The 18,153-nt window shown below is 36.4% G+C and overlaps 1 protein-coding gene across 5 annotated transcripts in view; it reads left to right on the top strand.

Annotated features, from left to right (window-relative positions):
* Window positions 1-18,153, top strand: part of TTBK2 (tau tubulin kinase 2) — a 111,286-nt gene that overhangs the window by 21,749 nt on the left and 71,384 nt on the right. For all 5 annotated transcript variants that reach the window (XM_071809232.1, XM_071809231.1, XM_071809230.1 and 2 more), the window contains exons 2-3: window positions 11,996-12,154; window positions 16,394-16,541. In XM_071809232.1, the coding sequence (XP_071665333.1) occupies window positions 12,086-12,154; window positions 16,394-16,541 (217 nt within the window). In that variant the 5' untranslated portion in view covers window positions 11,996-12,085. The remainder of the gene's footprint in view (window positions 1-11,995; window positions 12,155-16,393; window positions 16,542-18,153) is intronic.

Below are 18,153 nucleotides of genomic sequence, written 5' to 3'. Positions count from 1 at the left end.
ACTATACAACTTTTATTCAAGTGTGCAGTAATGCTGTTAATCATTACAGCTTCTAGTAATTTGTTGGGTACAAATATTGGATTTCCCAGCCCGAAGTTTATTGGATGTCCAATGTAATGCTTTTTTAAAGTTGGCAATATATTTGACACCCTCTGATCCTTATGTGCCAGTGCAAGTATAAATGAGAGGTTAAGTACCATATTAAATATATTACTTATTTAATTATTGAGTTTCTTTTAAACCTAGCTAAATAGCGTCTGACTGGTGACGTTACTTTTAATTTTGTTTTACTTATTTCCTGTTGCTTTCTTCAATCACTTCAATTTAAGAAAAATGTTCTGATGTGTTGCAAAAAGAGGTGTTTCTGGGTATTTTCTCTTTTTGTGTTTTTTTTTTTTTCTCTGTCAACACAGACACAAAAAAATAATTGAGCTTCTTTCTTGCAGTCTTACCTTTTTTCTAATACCCCTCTTATACCCTGACTGTTTGTTGGTCCTATATATTCTTTGGCAAGCTTTCTATTCCTACTGTCTGTAGAAGGACTTATTATTAGTTTTACTGTATTTTATTTTTCTTTCTCAGTCTATTTTGCTTTGTCCCTGTAATTTGCCATTGCTGTAATTTACAATTTATTTTATTATTTGCTTTTTTCTACTTAGAAATTGCCCATACCTGCTGTTCATTCACATTGGATTTCTTCTGACCTTTTTCAAGTCTGTCTTAATTGATGTTTTATACTTTGCTTCCTACTTGGTCTATGTTAGAGAGGCTGCTTGGTTTGCAAGACCAAAATAAAGCAGAAATGGGTCAAGCAGTATTTAGAAAAAATGTCATAATGAATTATGTTGCATGCTGAATAATGATCTTTTGAAGGAGGATTGTGATCCAAGGAACCCGTTCTGAATTTGAAAGCAGAGTCATTAATGATCCAGATGGAATATCATGAGTAAGGTTTTTTTATATGTGAATAATTTGTGCGAAAATATTTTTGTAGTGGAACCTGAATTAAAAATGTCGAGCTTCATAAATGATAGCTTATCAGCTTAGAAAGTATAGCACACTGTGCTGTAGTGTGTATTCACAGATGATCTAGAAAATAAGCAAATATTGAAGTTACAAAGTCAAGGGTATTAAAATTAGTAAAGATGAAGATGGACAGGTAAGAGCTGGAGAAAGACTTCACAACTCTGAGGTATATGGCATATGAAAATTATCATAAAGTAGTTCACTTAGGGAAAAATAATTTTAAAATTTACACAGTGATGAGCTTACTTATTCTAAATAAGGTCTTGCAGATTCTCTGAAAGTAGCAAGTCAGTGCCCAATAAGAATGCTGGTCTCCACATCTCAGAGGGGATGTAGTAGAACTGGAAAAAGCACACAGATGGTGATAAAAATCAGTGAAACACTAAATAGGTGAAGAGATAAAGAATGGGCCATATGGTAGCAGTGTATTCCTGATGTGGGATTAAGAGATGAACAGGGAGCAACTGTAAAGTCTGCCTTCCAGTGCAAGGATTAGTGAACCTCAAATGTAACTAACAGAAGATAAATTGGAAATGAAGCTGTGCTTCTTCCCACACCATGGGATTAAGTTACTATTTACTTGCAGTACAGTGTTATGGATGCTAAAAGCTTTCATGAGTTCAGAAAAGATCTGATGAACTCAGAGGCGAAAAATCTTAAATACCTCCTTTGGCTCAGGAAGTGTTTTGTGTCCCAGCTGTCTATATTCTCAGAAAATATTCTGGGAAAGCATGATTATATGCTTTCTGTATCCTTGTATTCTTCCATAGATGTCTGCTGTTGGCAACAGTCAGAGACAGGAGATGTGGCTTGGTGGATCTTTGATCTAACACAGTCTGTCTGCTCTTGTCATTAGCTGTCTGTGCTATCTCTTTTTCTACTGTCTAACCTAATTTTTTTCTACTGCAAATTAAGTTGATATTTTTGGATTTGTCCCAACTTTAAATGCCTTTTCCGAAGTTCCATTTTGGTGTGTTTTTTTTTTTTTTTTTTTTTTTTAGTACCTGTCTCTCATTTCAAACCTTGAAGGAACTCCAATTAGGAGCTCAAGTTTCAGCCACTGTTGCTTGAAGCTGCCTTCAACGATGGCTACAAAGCAAGTGCACACTCTGGCCAAGTCATGTTGTTGACTCTAAGCCTGGTATGTTGGAAGTTCCCAGCACAATCTTTTTTTTGTTTTAGGGGCAGACTGGTCAGACAGTCCCAGATGAGCTACCTATCTCCTTTGTTTTTGTGGGTTGTGCTTCTAGATTCAGTATCACCTGAGCCCATGTGATCACTGTGGAATATCCTGTGAAGAGGTGAGACTCCATGACCCTGTGGAGACCATCTCTGAAGCCAGCTCAGACTGAGGATAAACTAACAGCTTGTGCTGTTCTGCTGGCAGTAGCTTGTTGCATGTTTATTTTAGCTGCCTTAGTGACACCTTCCTTCAGCATAGCCAAGCACCAAGCCATTTCCCAACTCTTGTGTCATCTGGCAGTTCATAAGAGCCCAATTAACATGGCTGTCTCCTACACACTGATGCTAGGGATGTTGACATCAGTGCTGAGTTGGTCTTGACATGAGGGTCAGCACAGGGTCTCTGTGGTTTTTCGTCTTCTCTTTGTGCCTGACTTCTCTAGCACTGTTATCTACTGCTGGAAAGTACAATATTCCTTGAATATACTGAGGTGTCTCCTGCATAAACCATAATGTGATGGTGCGTCTTAACTCTTTCAGGGATTGCTGCATTGTGTGACAGGATGACTGTGCAGTCCCCTCATGGAGGAGACCAAAGCCTGTCAGAGTTTGGTAGACCTCCTGCACTGCGTGGGCTCACTCAGGTTCGGTCATCCTGTCAGCTAGGCTCTTTTGGAGTCTTCTTGCTTAGTGTAGCAGTTACTGCCCTTGTTTCACACTTTGGCAAAAAGGAGAGCTACCGTCTCCAGGTATTTAAGGAGATGGAATACCCATGCGTGCATGGCCAGTGCCCGCTCTTTATCACAGTACTGCTGCAGATTTAGAGTTACATGCCCTTAAGGATTCTAAGAGATTAGACATTACAGATTAAAAAAATACGATTTCTCTGTTTTTCTCCTGTTTTGCTTAGTTAACTGTCAGGCCTTATTCACCATGTTTTTGTAATGTGCTTTATCAACTGACATATCAAGGTAAGTCTTAGCTTTCTTTAGTGAGGTCCAGATTGCTTCATGCATGGTGCTGTAGGCAGGGCACCGTACAGTGAGGATGGTCTTGTGGTCTGCCAGCAGGGCTGCTTGTCTGCTACTGGCAGCGTTGTTGATCATTTGAACACTTATCAGTACAGACAGCATTTTGCTATTCACATGTCATGTATCTAATTACTCCTAAAGTTGTATCTAGATCTCCTCTGCTGATTTTTTTTCCTTTTTTTTTTTTTTTTAACTTTCAAAAAAGTTTAGTGTTATTCCCATCTGTGTTTAGTATTTGGCCCAAACTTTACTCATCTGGTATAAGCATTCAGAAGTTAATAGCATTTAGTTATAAATATGTTCTTGAATTATTCTTGCACGGTCCTTAGCAGCAGCTTTTCTCCTCTAAAAATCACTGTATAATTACTGCCAAAAGTTGTGTAGGTTTTGGAAGAAATTCTTCAGAGCAGTGTACTGTTTGCCTTCTTGCCTTCTGAAGTGTTGTAGTGTATGCCTGGGTTGGGCCTTTATGTTTTTCCTCACTGACAAAATTGTTTTATGAAATAATAGAAGTAGATAGTACTAGCAGAAAGGGAAATACTTCAGGACCAATTTATGTTATTCCTTGGTGTATAAAGTTACTGACATTGATACTAATCTATTAATATTCTAAATGTATCCGAAGAAGGTAACTGACTATTACAACAATTCAGAGATCTGGAAACAACAATTTTTATTTGGCTGATAATTCCAAAGGAGAAATACTTTCAATAGTGACATAGTAATATAATGTAGAACTATCTTTGTTGTTTTACTTCAAGCTGTCTTTGTATCAGTTTTCAAAACCATACTTTGCAACCACTTAACTCTTCTGCAATGGAAATTTTACAAAGATCTAGCAAAATAATTATTGTAATGCTGTATAATTTAAGTAGCTGCAGAACTGACTTTCCATTTGCATGTTTAAAAATATTTTTCACTTCATTTAAGTGATGAGAGAAATAGTTTCTTTGAAGAAGGCTATTATGACAGGTAAAACAGATTCTTATAACAGCAAAAAACTCCCCTCTTCTAGTTCGGTTGAGGTTTGTTGTAAACACCACAGCAGTTGTAGTGAATCTAAGACACAGAAATACAGCTTTACAAAAACAAGAACAAAAAAAATGACACTCTTAGGGTTTAAAAAATATTTTTGGACTAATTAATAAGGTTTCACAAGCCTGTTTTTGATTTGGAACTCACTGAGTTGTAGAAGAAAACTGAGAATAATACAGTGTTATTTGGAATGAAGTTAACCTCTCCAAAGAGTTAGATTTCCACATGAGTATGAAAGGCTCTGTACCTGAGGCTGTAGCTCAACAACTGGATGGAGTTGAAAGCACCACAGCAGTCCAGCCTTTCCCTGTCTCCCACAGCTAATTTCCATTCTTGTTGTGACATAAATCCGTGTGCAATTGTGTGACAGATCAAATTAGGAAATTAACTCACTCGGCTGAAAAATTCCATGACAAAAATATCATGGATTAAACAGAGTTTTTGGTTTATGGCTCATTCTAATTTTCCCTGACCAAAATTTCCTGTAGGTAATAAATTATATGCTGTGTTTCTCATAGGAATCACAACCCTGTCACGCACCTCCCCAGGTGCTTCCCTTCTGTCTGACAGGGTATCAAGTACCTTTTATCTCATTTGGTCTAATCAAGCAAAAATATTGAAGTTTACTTTGGTGCAATTGCTTTCAAGTTTGGTTTAATTTTAAAGTTTCTCACTCTATATTGGACTTAAATAAGGGTTTGTGTGCCTAAAGTGTGTATGGTTTTGCCACCTGTATCAGTTGGTTTAGTAAGAGATAATTTACTCCTTCCATAAACTATGCCTTGGATTTTTGTAACATTTTGGTGCTGAATTCTCTTGCAAACTGGAAATAGTGTTGTAGCTTGAAATATATGTGTTTTTAAAATAAGGCTGTTATCTTGAAACTAAATGTTATATTTTTAACTCTGTCTTCAAACTGAGAAAATATTGCTACTTCTGTAATGACAACATAGCTGTAAGTGCAGAAGTTGCCAGAAGGAAATCTAGACTCTTTGGCAATAGCACAGAAGACAGTTGGGAGCTTTTCACACCTGGAATCTGCAAGTGGTGATGAGTATTTTGGCACCCAAGAGCCTGAGATAGGAAGAAGTAAAATGGCATTGGTTATGTAGAATTTTTAAAAATATTTTCTTTATAGCCAGTACAGTTGGAAATTTAGGTCAAGATCTTAATTTTAGTTTTCTCATTGGCATGCTGAATGATTATTTTCAGGATCCCAGATTCTAATGAATGCATTTAGAAAATATTCAGACTTAGTGTGGGATACCTTTCTAGTTTGGATGTTCAAATAAGACACACTTAAAACATTTCTGGCCTTAGAATCTGCAATTTGAACATGCTTCTTAGCCCATCTAAGGGAGTGGACTTTACCAGAAATACGGTGAAATTAAGATCTTTGAACATTTCCTGCCCCGATTTTCTCTTTATGCTGACATATTAATCTTTTATTTGTTCTTTTAAGTTCTTCTGCACAAAAGTAGAAAGTACGGAAGTGGAAAGCAACTTCAGTAAACTCCAGTTAATTTACTAGTTTCTTAAGTGAACTGAAAGCAGGCAGTTAGAGCTCCTAATAAGCACATAGAGTTCCTAATCGCAAATTTGATATTATTCCATGGAGGAGGCAACAGGACATATATTTTTCCTTTTTGTGGAACGGAAGTTATCTTCTGCCCTTACTTGCTTTGCCCTGAAACCTAGAGTACCTCCATTCAGCCAAAACTGTCTGTGCTACTTTCTCAACCTTAGATCTGGATTTAAACATCTATAAAGGCTGGTAAGCAGAGATTGGCTTCGGTTTGGGGCCATCTCTAAATAAATTATATATACACACACAAATTATGTAAAATGTTTGTCTTTGCTTGGTGAGCTAGAATCAGCTTTTACAAAATTGACTTTTTTTCTGGAAATTTTGCACTGTTGTTTTCTAGTAGCTTATCATCGCTTAGTATACTTGATTGGGGTAAATTAAAGAAATCTTTTGGGGGGGTGATATATAGTTAAAAACAGCTAAGTGGGTTGAAGAGTTTTAAATAATGCTGTTTGTACAATATAAAATTCTAGATATAAGCACTAATCCTTTACCTGTTGTTATATTATACTGTGGTCAGTTCCCAGGCAAAAGCTTATGCTATGGAACAAACCTGTACTCATTGTGTTGTCCTAGTTATTCCATGACATGTCACTTGGCAATAAATTTGACAAAAGGCCAACTGCCTTTAATTGTGATAATTCTGTTATCTTACACATTTCCTCTCATCTGATAAACTGGTCTGATAAGGAAACTGATGAGTTAATATAGAATTTTATGGGGTATGTTATTTTTTTAGAATAATTATAAAGAAACATTTGTTGTGCAGAAAATAAATGTACTGATACCTAGAGAACTGCACTGCTACAGGATTTATCTGTTGAATAAGGGAAAGCTTGCACCTTAGCTGCATGTAATTAAATATTCATCGTCTTCAGTGGGATACAGAACATGCTGGAGCTATCTTTAATTGTTTCACAGCATTGTAGGCTGCTAAACAGCTATGTTGAATGCAACATATGGCTGTATTTCAGTAATACGAATGTGATAGTATGTACTTCTATGAGTCTTTTATTCATCTGTGGAATTTAGAATGGGCCAAACAGTCTGAATTCAAGTCCTTCAAAATTCAGAGAAGTTTCACTTTCAGTTTTGTTCTTGGCACCACCTCCAAAGAATGCATATTTATGTCTGTCCAAAAGTCCTTTAAATGTAGTCCTCTCCACTAATGTCCTTTTTTTCCCCCACATGAATTCAGAGAAGGCAATTGTAACCTAAATTGCACCTTCCAGAATATGTGTTTTTGGTTACTAGGTAAATAATATAAAAATACTTATCCACTGCAGTACATTCATAACCAACAGATTTTCAGTTATACGGTTTTAAGGTTATTAGAGAGCACATCAGAGCAATGAAACCCAGTCTAGATCAGATTGTGAATAAAGGCTTTAAAGAAACAATATTCTTGCAGCATTGCCTAAGTGTAAGCATGGAGGTGTATAGACATCTGATACAGTCATTTTTTAGGAAAAGTATAAAGCATCTTTAGACTTAAATTAGGGAAATAAGACTACTTTCCCAAATATTAAAAAAGAAAGTTTTCTTGATACGAAGTATTGGTATGATTGAGTGTAATCCAGTGTTGGTGCTGCCCATACCACAAGAAGAGTGTGGATGGAGCAAGGAGAGGATTTTCAAAGGAGGACCACATAAAAGACCCATGGAATAGGAAGGAAGGCTTAAAGCTTAATTTATTAGTTTAGAGTAGGTTAAAAAATGTGTTGAGATACTTAAATGAGGTGAAATTACTGGGAATGGAATTTAGTTGCCAAAACTGTAACAAAGTAGACAGATAAAAGCTTGAAACAAACCAAATGGTGCTCACTGTGAGGGAAGGGACATACTGGAACATGTTACCAGTAAGGACAGAGGACTCTTCATCATTTGGACTCTTACTCAGGGTAAGTTTATGTGGCCTGATCAGGTAAAAGTTTGGACTGATTACAAGCTTTCTGGCCTTGTAATTTGTGTCTGCATCCTCCTGCTACTTTATTTGGGGTCTCGAAGAAAACAGGATTCCTCAAATTAACGTCAACATGTTTGTGAAACTTGTATTTTTCAAGTTAAGTGGTGCTTGCAGTTGATTATCGTGCTTCAGGTCATTTTTAGCACCTTGCCTTCAGGGGCTCAGGAGGGAACTGTTGACTCCTGTGTGTGACATTTTAGTGGGTCCTGGGGTTTTGGTGTTTTCAGTACTGGCATCTGATGATATAGAATAGATCTTATTGCTTTGTAATAATATAGGATGACAAGAGATATAACAAGGAATTCGTGTATTGGAATAGGATTGAGAAATTGTATATAAATGAAGAAGATTTTGTTATCCTGGCCATGCAGATGTTATCTGCAGTAATATGGCACTTGTATGATAATTCTTGAGGTATGGGATGGTTCTGTACATATATGTATTGTACCATTACATTCTGGGCTAGTTACTCTTAGTATGCTCAGGAATCCATGAGTTAATAGCTCTCAGAAATGTGTGTCAGAGCTGAGACTAAATTGTGATTTGAAATGTAGTTTAAAAAAAAGCATCAAATCAGGTATCAGGTCAAGGCTGATAGCAGTGTTAATAAAAAACTTTAAAACTACTGTTGTTGTATCTTTGCTTTAACAAAGCATCTGCTTTTCAGGTGAACGAATTTTGCTCATTTGAATGCTTTAGTAAAATTCATACTTGCCAGTTTTAGATTTTGCTCCAGTGAGATGAGTGCTTTCTTGTTGTGGTTGAGATGGACAAAAGACATAGACCAAGTTCTTCCAGGATGAAAGTAGTAGATGCCATTTATTGCCACAAGTGCATTTTTATACAGTTTTACCAATTCATGTGTCTCTTCACTATTGGTTACAAGTTACAGCAGCAGCATCTCATTGGCTATTTTTGCTATCATCAATGTTACTCTTTTACTCCCTTCTCTCACACGGGTGCATCCTTAACATCTCTGGATATTCATTTACTCCCATCTTTCTCACGGGTAGGCCTTCATATCTTCAAGGCTAATTTCTGTTCCCATGCTCTCTGTCAGGGAATCCATGGACCCACTGTAGTCCCACACTTTCTCCGTTACTCTTTTTAAGCAGGATATCAGGAAGCAAACAAACAAACAAAAGCAAAACAAAACCACAACCATCTAACAAACCCCTTGAAGTCCCAGTGCAGGAGTAAACATATTATTTAGTGAAGACCACCACCTACTTTTATGTAACAGGGGTGTGGTGGAAGCAAATATTTGAGTAAATGGAAAAGTCACTGTATGTGCTGTAAGCATGTAATTTTGGAAATGGACCTTTTCCCCTTCATTAGTGCTGTTTCATTTTCTCTTTGACTTAGTTCCCAACTGTGTTATAATTTCGTTAGAGAGGCCAGTAGTTATGGTCGGTGGTTAGTAATGTTAAGGCTGTTCACATAAATGACTATAGTCGTCTTCAGAATTTTGACCTTATCTGCAGCAGAGAATTTACCAGTAGAATTTAAATTGGTTTAGTTCAACTTGATTAAATTGCAGGGTGGATGATGTTACTCAGAATATGCAATCTTAATTTGGTTTCCCTTTGTTTGTTTGAATTAAATGAATTCAAGCTACATATTCTGAATGAGCACTCTTTTACAGGGATGTAATCCACTCTAATTTGGTATCATTTTAGATTTTCAACTAATCCAGACTAATTTTTCTCCAGAGAGGTCTGTTTTGTTTGGAGTTGGTTTAGATGTCAGAATTTATGATTGAAGCAAGAAAAGCACAAATGAAATACAAAAAATAAATATGAAAGAAAATTTAAAAAACCCTCACAGTTTCTGTCATGTTGAACAAATGTCTGTTTTAAAAGCCAGGTCATTTAAGCAGCAGGTTGTTTTTAAGAAGCATAATTTAGCCCCAGTAGTAAACTTGGCATTTATGCACGTGGAAGGACAGGGTGTTAATTTAAATCAGAGTGGTTGTGCCAGTGTTACATACCATTTCTGTGTTGATTCAGTGAGAAGAGTTTTTCTCTTCTAGTTTGTGCAGTTTTGGAAGCAATAGAAATAAACTCAAAGCTAATTCACTTTTGAGGAGTTTTATCGTTGGATAGGAGAATTTGTACAAAGAGTTGCACTTGTATCTTTTATAACAGTGTAACAAATAAGCACAATTCTAGAAAAGCTTAAAAGAATTAAATTAAGCTTCTAACTGGTTGTAGTGGTTGTTCATGGGAGCCATTATGGATGGATTAATCTCCAAAAGACAAATTTTTATATAGCTATATAAAATGTGATTTAGAGACTGTTGCCTAAAGCCAGAAAATTAAAAAGTTAAACTGACAGAATTACCCAAGACCAGGTTTTGGGGTTTTTTTTAGCTATTTTTACACTGAAGTAAACCAACAAAATTGTACTTTAGACATATTTAACTGCAAGTAATTCTAGCTATGTGAAACATATTGTGAAATATGGAATAGTCTGTGTGCAGTACAATAAATTAAATTATAATTCCAATTTAAGTATCTATGTTTAATTTTGGAAATTTTGGTTAATATTACTTTAATCTTCTTATTATATATTACAATTATTCAACCAATTTTTTAGTAAATGATTGAATAGATTTTAAAGTTGTTATTAAAATTGATTTTAAATTAGTTATGATATAGAATCACAGAATATTTTGGGTTGGAAGGGACCTTCAAAGGTCATCTGGTTCAACCCCCCTGCAATGAGCCAGGACATCTTCAACTAGATCAGGTTGCTCAGAGCCCCATCCAGCCTGGCCTGGAATGTCTCCAGGGATGGGGCATCTACCACCTTTCTGGGCAACCTGGGCCAGTATTTTACCACCCTCATTGTAAAAAATTTCTTCCTTACATCTAGCCTGAATCTCCCCTCCTTTAGTTTAAAACCATTACCCCTTGTCCTGTCACAACAGGCCCTGCTGAAAAACCTGAAAAAGTCTGTCCCCATCTTTCTTATAGGCCCCCTTTAAGAACTGGAACTCCAGGCTGAACAAACCCAACTCTCTCAGCCTGTCCTCACAGCAGAGCTGTTCCACTCCTCTGATCATTTCTGTGGCGTCCTCTGGTCCCTCTCCAACAGGTCCATGTCTTTCCTGTGCTGAGGCCTCCAGAGCTGGACACAGGACTCCAGGTGGGGTCTCACCAGAGCAGAGCAGAGGGCCAGAACCACCTTCCTTCACCTACTGGCCACACTTCTTTTGATGCAACCCAAGATATGATTGGCCTTCTGGGCTGCAAGTGCACATTGCTGCCTCATGTCCAGTCTTTCATCCACCAGTAACCCCAAGTCCTTCTTGGCAGGACTGCTCTCAATCCCTTCATCCCCCAGCCTGTACTGATACCAGGGTTTGCCCTGACCCAGGTGCAGGATCTTGCACTTGGCCTTGCTGAACCTCATGAGGTTCACATGGATGCACTTCTTGAGCCTGTCCAGGTCCCTCTGGATGGCATCCCATCCCTCAGTTGTGTCACCTGCACCCTCAGCTTGGTCTCGTCCACAAACTGGTTGAGGGTTCACTTGATCCTGTTGTCTGTGTCATTGATGAAGATGTTAAACAGTACTGGTCCCCGTGCAGACCTCTGATACACACCACTTGTTACTGGTGTCCATCCAGACATTGTGCCATTGACCGCTACTTTCTGGGTGTGGCCCTCCAGCCAATTCCTCATCTACTGAACATCAAATTGATATCTCTCCAGTTTAAAGAGAAGAATGTTGTGGTGGACCGTGTCAAAGGCTTTACAGAAGTCCAGATAGACGACATCCATAGCCATTCCTTTGTCCACTGATGTAGTTACTTCATTGTAGAAGGCCACTAGGTTGGTCAGGCAGGACTTGCCATTGGTGAAGGGCTGTCTTGTCTGGCTCGAATTTACAGAAATTTGAAACTTCCCACAGAGTATAACTCTGAAAATGTTTATATTAGTGCTATTTTGAGATTGGACTTGGAGGTTTGAGAGACAGCTGGCTAAAAAAAATAAGGAAGAATATACTTGAATTTCTGTACTGGAAGTTGTTTGGCTAAAATTCCAATGTAAGTCACTATGGGATACAAAAACAAGGTGGTAGGTGAGAAACGCAACTTTTTCTGTATGTCATGTTATTCTGTTAATCATTGGGATCCCATGCTCTGCTTTGTTTCTGCAGACCCTGGTTCAATGGAAGCCACTCCTGGGATCTGGATGGTTTCTACTGACATAGACTTGGCATAGCAGCTCATCCCATCTGGAGGTTGCAATGAGTGGAGGAGGGGAGCAGCCTGACATCCTCAGTGTGGGAATCTTGGTTAAAGAAAGATGGAAGGTGGTAAGTATGCAGCGCATCTTCTTTAAAATGCGTTATTAAAAAGAAGTAGTTCGTGCTATGAGGTCTGTTTCAAAATCCTTGAAAGGTCTGTTTTGCTTAATACTTATGTTGAATGGCAAAAGAACTTTGAAACTGCTTATACCTCTTATCCTTCGTGAAAAAAAAAGTTATATGGATTTAAGGTGTTTTGTTTTTTGGGTTTTTTTTTTTTTTTTTTTTTCTGGTAGGACCCTAGGAAAGCTTTTAAATCATTACTTAGTGCCTGTTCAGAGCATAACTGGAAGAGTCCTGTTAGTGTATTGAATCCAATCCCTTGGTGACTATGTCAGTCCATTTTGCAACTCAGATACCCTCTAGAAACTAGTCAGACAGTGAGATTTGTTACTTCTCATGGGAAGGTCTTTCAGGACCTTCCTGCTCTTCCAATTAGAAATGATTTTTGTTTGTTATATTTTGTAGCATAGATGTATTCCTGGCTGATTTATATCCATGTGATTGTGTGCCAGTATTTGCTTTACTATAAATAGCTCTGTTCCCTTTTGGTGTTCATATCCTTGATTTAAATCTAGAGGAAAATACTATCTATTTGAAACTATTTTGCTGGGCAAAACAGGCTGAGTTCTCTTAGTTTCTTCTCCATTCCCCTGATTACTTCAGATTTTTTTTTTCTGCTTGTGGATTTCTTGAGATTTAAAAAAAAAAAAAAAAAAAAGAAGGCAGTGGCCACTTCGTAATAGAACATTTTGGGTATCTCTGTGTGATTAGTAGGCTGTGAGTGGGTACTGAATCACTATTTTTTTGCACTGTCTTTGCTTTATATTACTCTCTTATTTCAGTATTTTATTTAAAATCATGAAACTGAACATAGAAGATACAGATTCATCATTCATTTCAAAGTCATAAAGAAAATAATTTCAGCTATCTTGTGCCCTGTCTTTCATTTAAAAATGCAGGAGGTTGATACTAGCTTTGTGTAGGAAACATTTCTATTTCCTTTTGTGTAAACAGAAACTAAACAGCTCTCTTTGGAGTGTCAGTATTTGTAAAATACTTTCTTGTATTGCATCTCAATAGTGCAGTGAAGTAAAAACTGAAAGCGTAGTCTGAAACTGGATCAAGCAGAATAAAATGGAATTATAAATAGATAACACTATACTGATATATCACGGTCAGTTGTCTGATTTGTACAAAAATAGTTCTGTTTTCTTCAGGTTTATTTTCTTTCCTATGTAACAAATAATGGTGATCAGATTGGTGTCTTTTGGAAAAGTTTGAGAGTAGGCTGTTGTTCGTCTCATGTGATTATACATTTTAACTTGTATGCTCTCCAAATCAAGTATTGCAGATAGATGAAAGCCAAATATTGTCTGTGGGTAACTCTTCAATTTCTTAATTTCTGTAGCAAACATTCTTTCTTGATGGCATCTAAGGTGATACACTTCTTTATGAATTCAGGATTTCATAGGACATTCTTCTAGGGGAAGAAAATAGCACATAAATTTTAGAAAATCCTTAGTGCTTGATGCATGCATATTGACATAATTGATACCATCCTGTTAGGTTAGAAGTATGAAAGATATCAGTTAGTGTTCTTGAAGCAATATTGTACTTAAGAATTCCACGTGTAGAAAGATGAAATGATACAAACTAGTGGACTTTCAAGTTTTGATGACGATGAGTACTGTCCCTAATTATGAGTAGTACTGCGGATTGTTCCTTGTGAAACTCTCCCAATATCCTGCTTTTTTTCCCTACATTGGAGAATGGCAGCTCTGAAGTGTGATTGCGTGAGATTATTTTGTTGTAACCGGTTTAAGGAAAAAAAAGTATACATTCTGGAAGTTAGTGAAGATTTGCAGCTTAAATGCAGTTTTCAGAATTTTGGCTGCTCAGGACCTCAGTCTTTGTAATAATGAAAAGATATCTAGAATTTATGAACACAAACATTTTTAAAAACTATGCTCAACTGAATTTAGTTTTAACCTAGATGTTCTTTAGGGTGATTCTATTTTGAAAAGTAAGCATAGACAAGCTGTTATAAAATATCTTTTCCTTAGTGACACCCTCCCTCTCTACTGGTCTCTGTATCTATTAGCATTTTCTTTCATCATCTGTTCATACCTTTTCTTGTTCTTCTTTTTCTGCCTTTGAAACATTTATTACAATCCTGACTTGGAGAGATGTGTTTGTAATGATAATTGTCTTTAGGGATGTTTGAGAACATCATTCAACATGCAGTGTAAATGAAAGTACCAAGATAAAACCTGTTGGAAATTGTATACTTTAGCGTTCAAGTATACAAAGAGATAGGACTGGAACAAAGAAGGGGAAGAATGAGTTTGGGGTGTGAGATGCTGAAGGCAAAGAAGAGAAGCTTAAAAGTAATGTGCAAAATGGGAGTATGTGGTGCAGGTGTAACAAAGGGAGATGTGGTCCTTGTCAAGGTAATAGATGTTGAGCAGATGTGGCAGGAGGCCAGTGTGGTTGAACAGGCAACTCCTGTCCGAACTCAAAAGCAAACCACAAGCGAACGGGAGGTGGAAGCAGGGATGGGCTGCCCAAGGTTAATATGAAGATGTTGCCTCTGTGTGGTGGGATGTATAGATAGGAAAGCCAGAGCTCAGCTGGCAGTTGAAACTGGTGAAGGATGTGGAAAGCAATGAGAAAGGCTTCTACAGGGACATTGACAGCAAATAGAAAAGCGAGGAAAACATGGGCTCTTCACTGAATGTGGTGCGTGACCCAGTGAAGTGACCCAGCTCTCAAAGAGAGCTTCATCTGCACCTGGAATTACTGACTGGTGTCATTTTGGATGTATGTTAATGATTCTGGTGTACTTTATCTGACAATGGAAATTGATTGGTTTATTTTATTAGTGTGGTGATCTTTTTGTTGTTGCTTTTGGGTTGATTTTAACTATTTTTTTAAGCACACAAGCAGGAAAAGAAACCTTTTAGAGGCAGTCTCTCTCAGTCTGGCTATTTCTCAAAACTGGTAAATGAAGTTATATGATAAAATGGTGAGTTATTTCTGTAGGTCTGAAATAGTGCTGTGCTGTCTATTCTATGCACGTTTTTAAAACTGGCAATGAATTAGCCAGAAGTGAGCAATGTAGATGTTTTCCTTGTTTTAAGAATATTGAAGTAGCTGTTGCTTGCAATACTATAAGGTCTTCAGGACAAAACATGCATAATGAAATACTGACTATTGTTGTAATCATACAGAGCAAAAATTTCATGTGATATGACTTGAAAAATGCAAGTAAAAAATATATAAGGATTTTATCTGTTGCCTTCTTCCTTATTCTTAGGGGCTGAGGCTATTTTTAAAATTGTTTTTTCCTTCTCAGTCAGATGGCTGATTGTCTGAATTAGGAGACATTAGATTTATTTTCAGAATCTGAAGGTAGGTCAGCATATTGCTGAGCTCTAGATCACCAGAATGTTTAGATGGCATTTAATACAGTGTAGTCATATAACCATAACAACTGTATGTTTTCAAATGACATTTAGAAAACCATGGTAAAATATAGTAAAAATACGATATTGTGTGTTTCTTAGGCTAAGTTTTTTGTCTCCTTTTTTCTTTTATCAACTTCAGAGTGGTAGCTGCAGGGGAGATCACCATATAAAAGCATTACATGAAAGAACATTGACATTTTTGATGCTGAAAACCAGACATATTTAAAATATGTATTCAAAGATAATTTTAGCCATTTCTAAGTCACTTCATATAATAGAAAATGCTGTTGCTTTTCAGTAAGTCCAAGAACTTTTGTATCTTTACTATTCAGTGTGTGTATTTCTGCAAAAATGAATGATAGAAAGATAGCATTTTTAAATATGTCACTGTGCATTGGTATTTGAAGGTCTCTGGTTAGTATGTGGCTATTTGAGGAAAGACTTTATTCAGCATGCTGACTGATCAGATTCATATTGGGAATGCTACTGCACTCTCCTGTTGGATTAAATGCAAGAAGTTTAGTGCAGGTGAAGATCAAATGTATTAACGTTTTCCTGGGATTTTCTTCCAAATTGTTTTTACCTTTGTAGATTATTCAGTAGCTCTTGTACGTACCGAAGGATATGATTTTGTTATTTAAAAATCTATTAGTAATGCAACAGCGTTTGCAGTATGGCAGACGGTACAGCAGACAGAACACAGAGTAACTGTCATTTCATTTCCTTTCTTCTCCCATATTTTAAATCTGTTTTTGGTCTTTCTTTTTTCACAATATAGCTGAGGAAAATAGGAGGTGGAGGATTTGGAGAAATTTACGATGCACTGGACTTGCTTACTCGGGAAAATGTTGCACTGAAGGTCGAATCAGCTCAGCAGCCAAAGCAAGTACTGAAAATGGAAGTAGCTGTGTTGAAGAAATTACAAGGTAGGACTGTAGCGCGGATATGCCAGAAGAATGTCAGTGTATCTTCTTCAAAAATAATTATAATCTCTACTTAAGAATAGAGAATAAATGTTTCCCATATTCTGCAGCTTATTGCTGAAAGGTTATTAAAGTGGAGTAGAGGCTCTTTCATCTTCTGAAAGTTTTGCTACAATGAACCTTTTCTTTGAAATAGAGTGTCATGAAAATAAAAAGAACAACAAAAAAATTAAATTGCTGCAAAATCTATGTTCAACTGTAGTTTATTCCCAATCGGTATCTTCTCCTTACTGTTTTTTCTCTAGACTTTGTTGTTGTTGTTGTTGTTGTTGTTGTTAGCTTTTGATTTCCACTTCTAAGATGGTCTCTTTTTTTTTTTTTTTTTTCTGTACTATCTCACATTGGGTATTTTGAAGTGCTTCACATAGCATCCAGGATAAGAATAATTATATTTCTTTGCCTTTACAACTATTGACAAGAACAATTCTAATGTTGAAGTGGAAGTAGATTTCAAAAAACTCCACGCAACCAACTTTAAAGTACTGTAACTTGTGGAAAAAAATTTATTGGCATGTAGAGTCATGAAATACTTCTAGGGTTTGGGTCCTTGACCGTTTAGAATCACAACTTTGAATAGTAACTTTTGATTGTGCTTACAAATACTTTAACGTCTAAAGCTATCAGTACAGACATATCCAGTGGCTTATCTTCATTGTTTTTCACAACATACAATTACAAAAAGAAGGTTTAAAAGGTGACCTTTTTCTTTAAAAAGAAATTATTTTGAATCTAAAAATTTCTGACTAATTCGTTCGTCCCTGTCAGCAGCCCAATTTTTTCCAAACTCTTAGTTTGAATACAACAAAATCTGCATAACATACGGCACTGCCTAATCTGTTGTAAAGGTCACATTGCAGTGGAAATTGACAGCCTCTATAGATTTAAGAGGGCTATGTGTCACATGTTAGAGTGTTAACAAACTGTTCCTGTGTTTATGTCTTTTTAAAGAATTTCACAAAAACATCTAGTATGATGCTATGCAGTTGAGCAAGGAGATTCAGGATCTGCATATTAGCTTTCTTTGAATTTTAGAGGTTCTAGTCCAGAGAGGAATAGTAAATTTCAGTGTTACCAATCATAAATTTAGAAACCATTTGTCATGGTTCTTGAAAGAAATGATCTTGTGTAACTCCTGCATTTTTAGAATTAATTTTTCAAGTTGTTGTTTGTTTTTTTTTTTTTTTCTGCACACTTGAGCTAGATTCTATTTTTAACAAAAACCAGAGTCTATAAATGGTGTAGCTGAAGTAGTAAGGAAAATAATAACTGAAACAAAATATTGGAATTTGGTAGCACTGCAATACAAATGTATTTGTAAAAACGTAGCTTCGTATATGACTGCATAACTGAAGTGCTTTATAACTTTCCACTGTGGCTTTAAGTATAGGGAATTTTGTGTTGTTACAGAAATGCTTTTTTTCTTAATAAAAATTTTTTTACCTTTAAAAATATTTTTGAAAACTAAAAATGTTTGCTGAAATAATAAGAAATGGATTTGTGACTAATTGCTGTAGAGCCATACAGAAGTTATAATTTTCTTATCAGTTTTCCTTTG

The sequence above is a fragment of the Patagioenas fasciata genome, chromosome 5, assembly GCF_037038585.1.
Source record: "Patagioenas fasciata isolate bPatFas1 chromosome 5, bPatFas1.hap1, whole genome shotgun sequence".
Taxonomy (NCBI): Eukaryota; Metazoa; Chordata; class Aves; order Columbiformes; family Columbidae; genus Patagioenas; species Patagioenas fasciata.
This window is presented reverse-complemented; position numbering and strand designations above follow the sequence as displayed.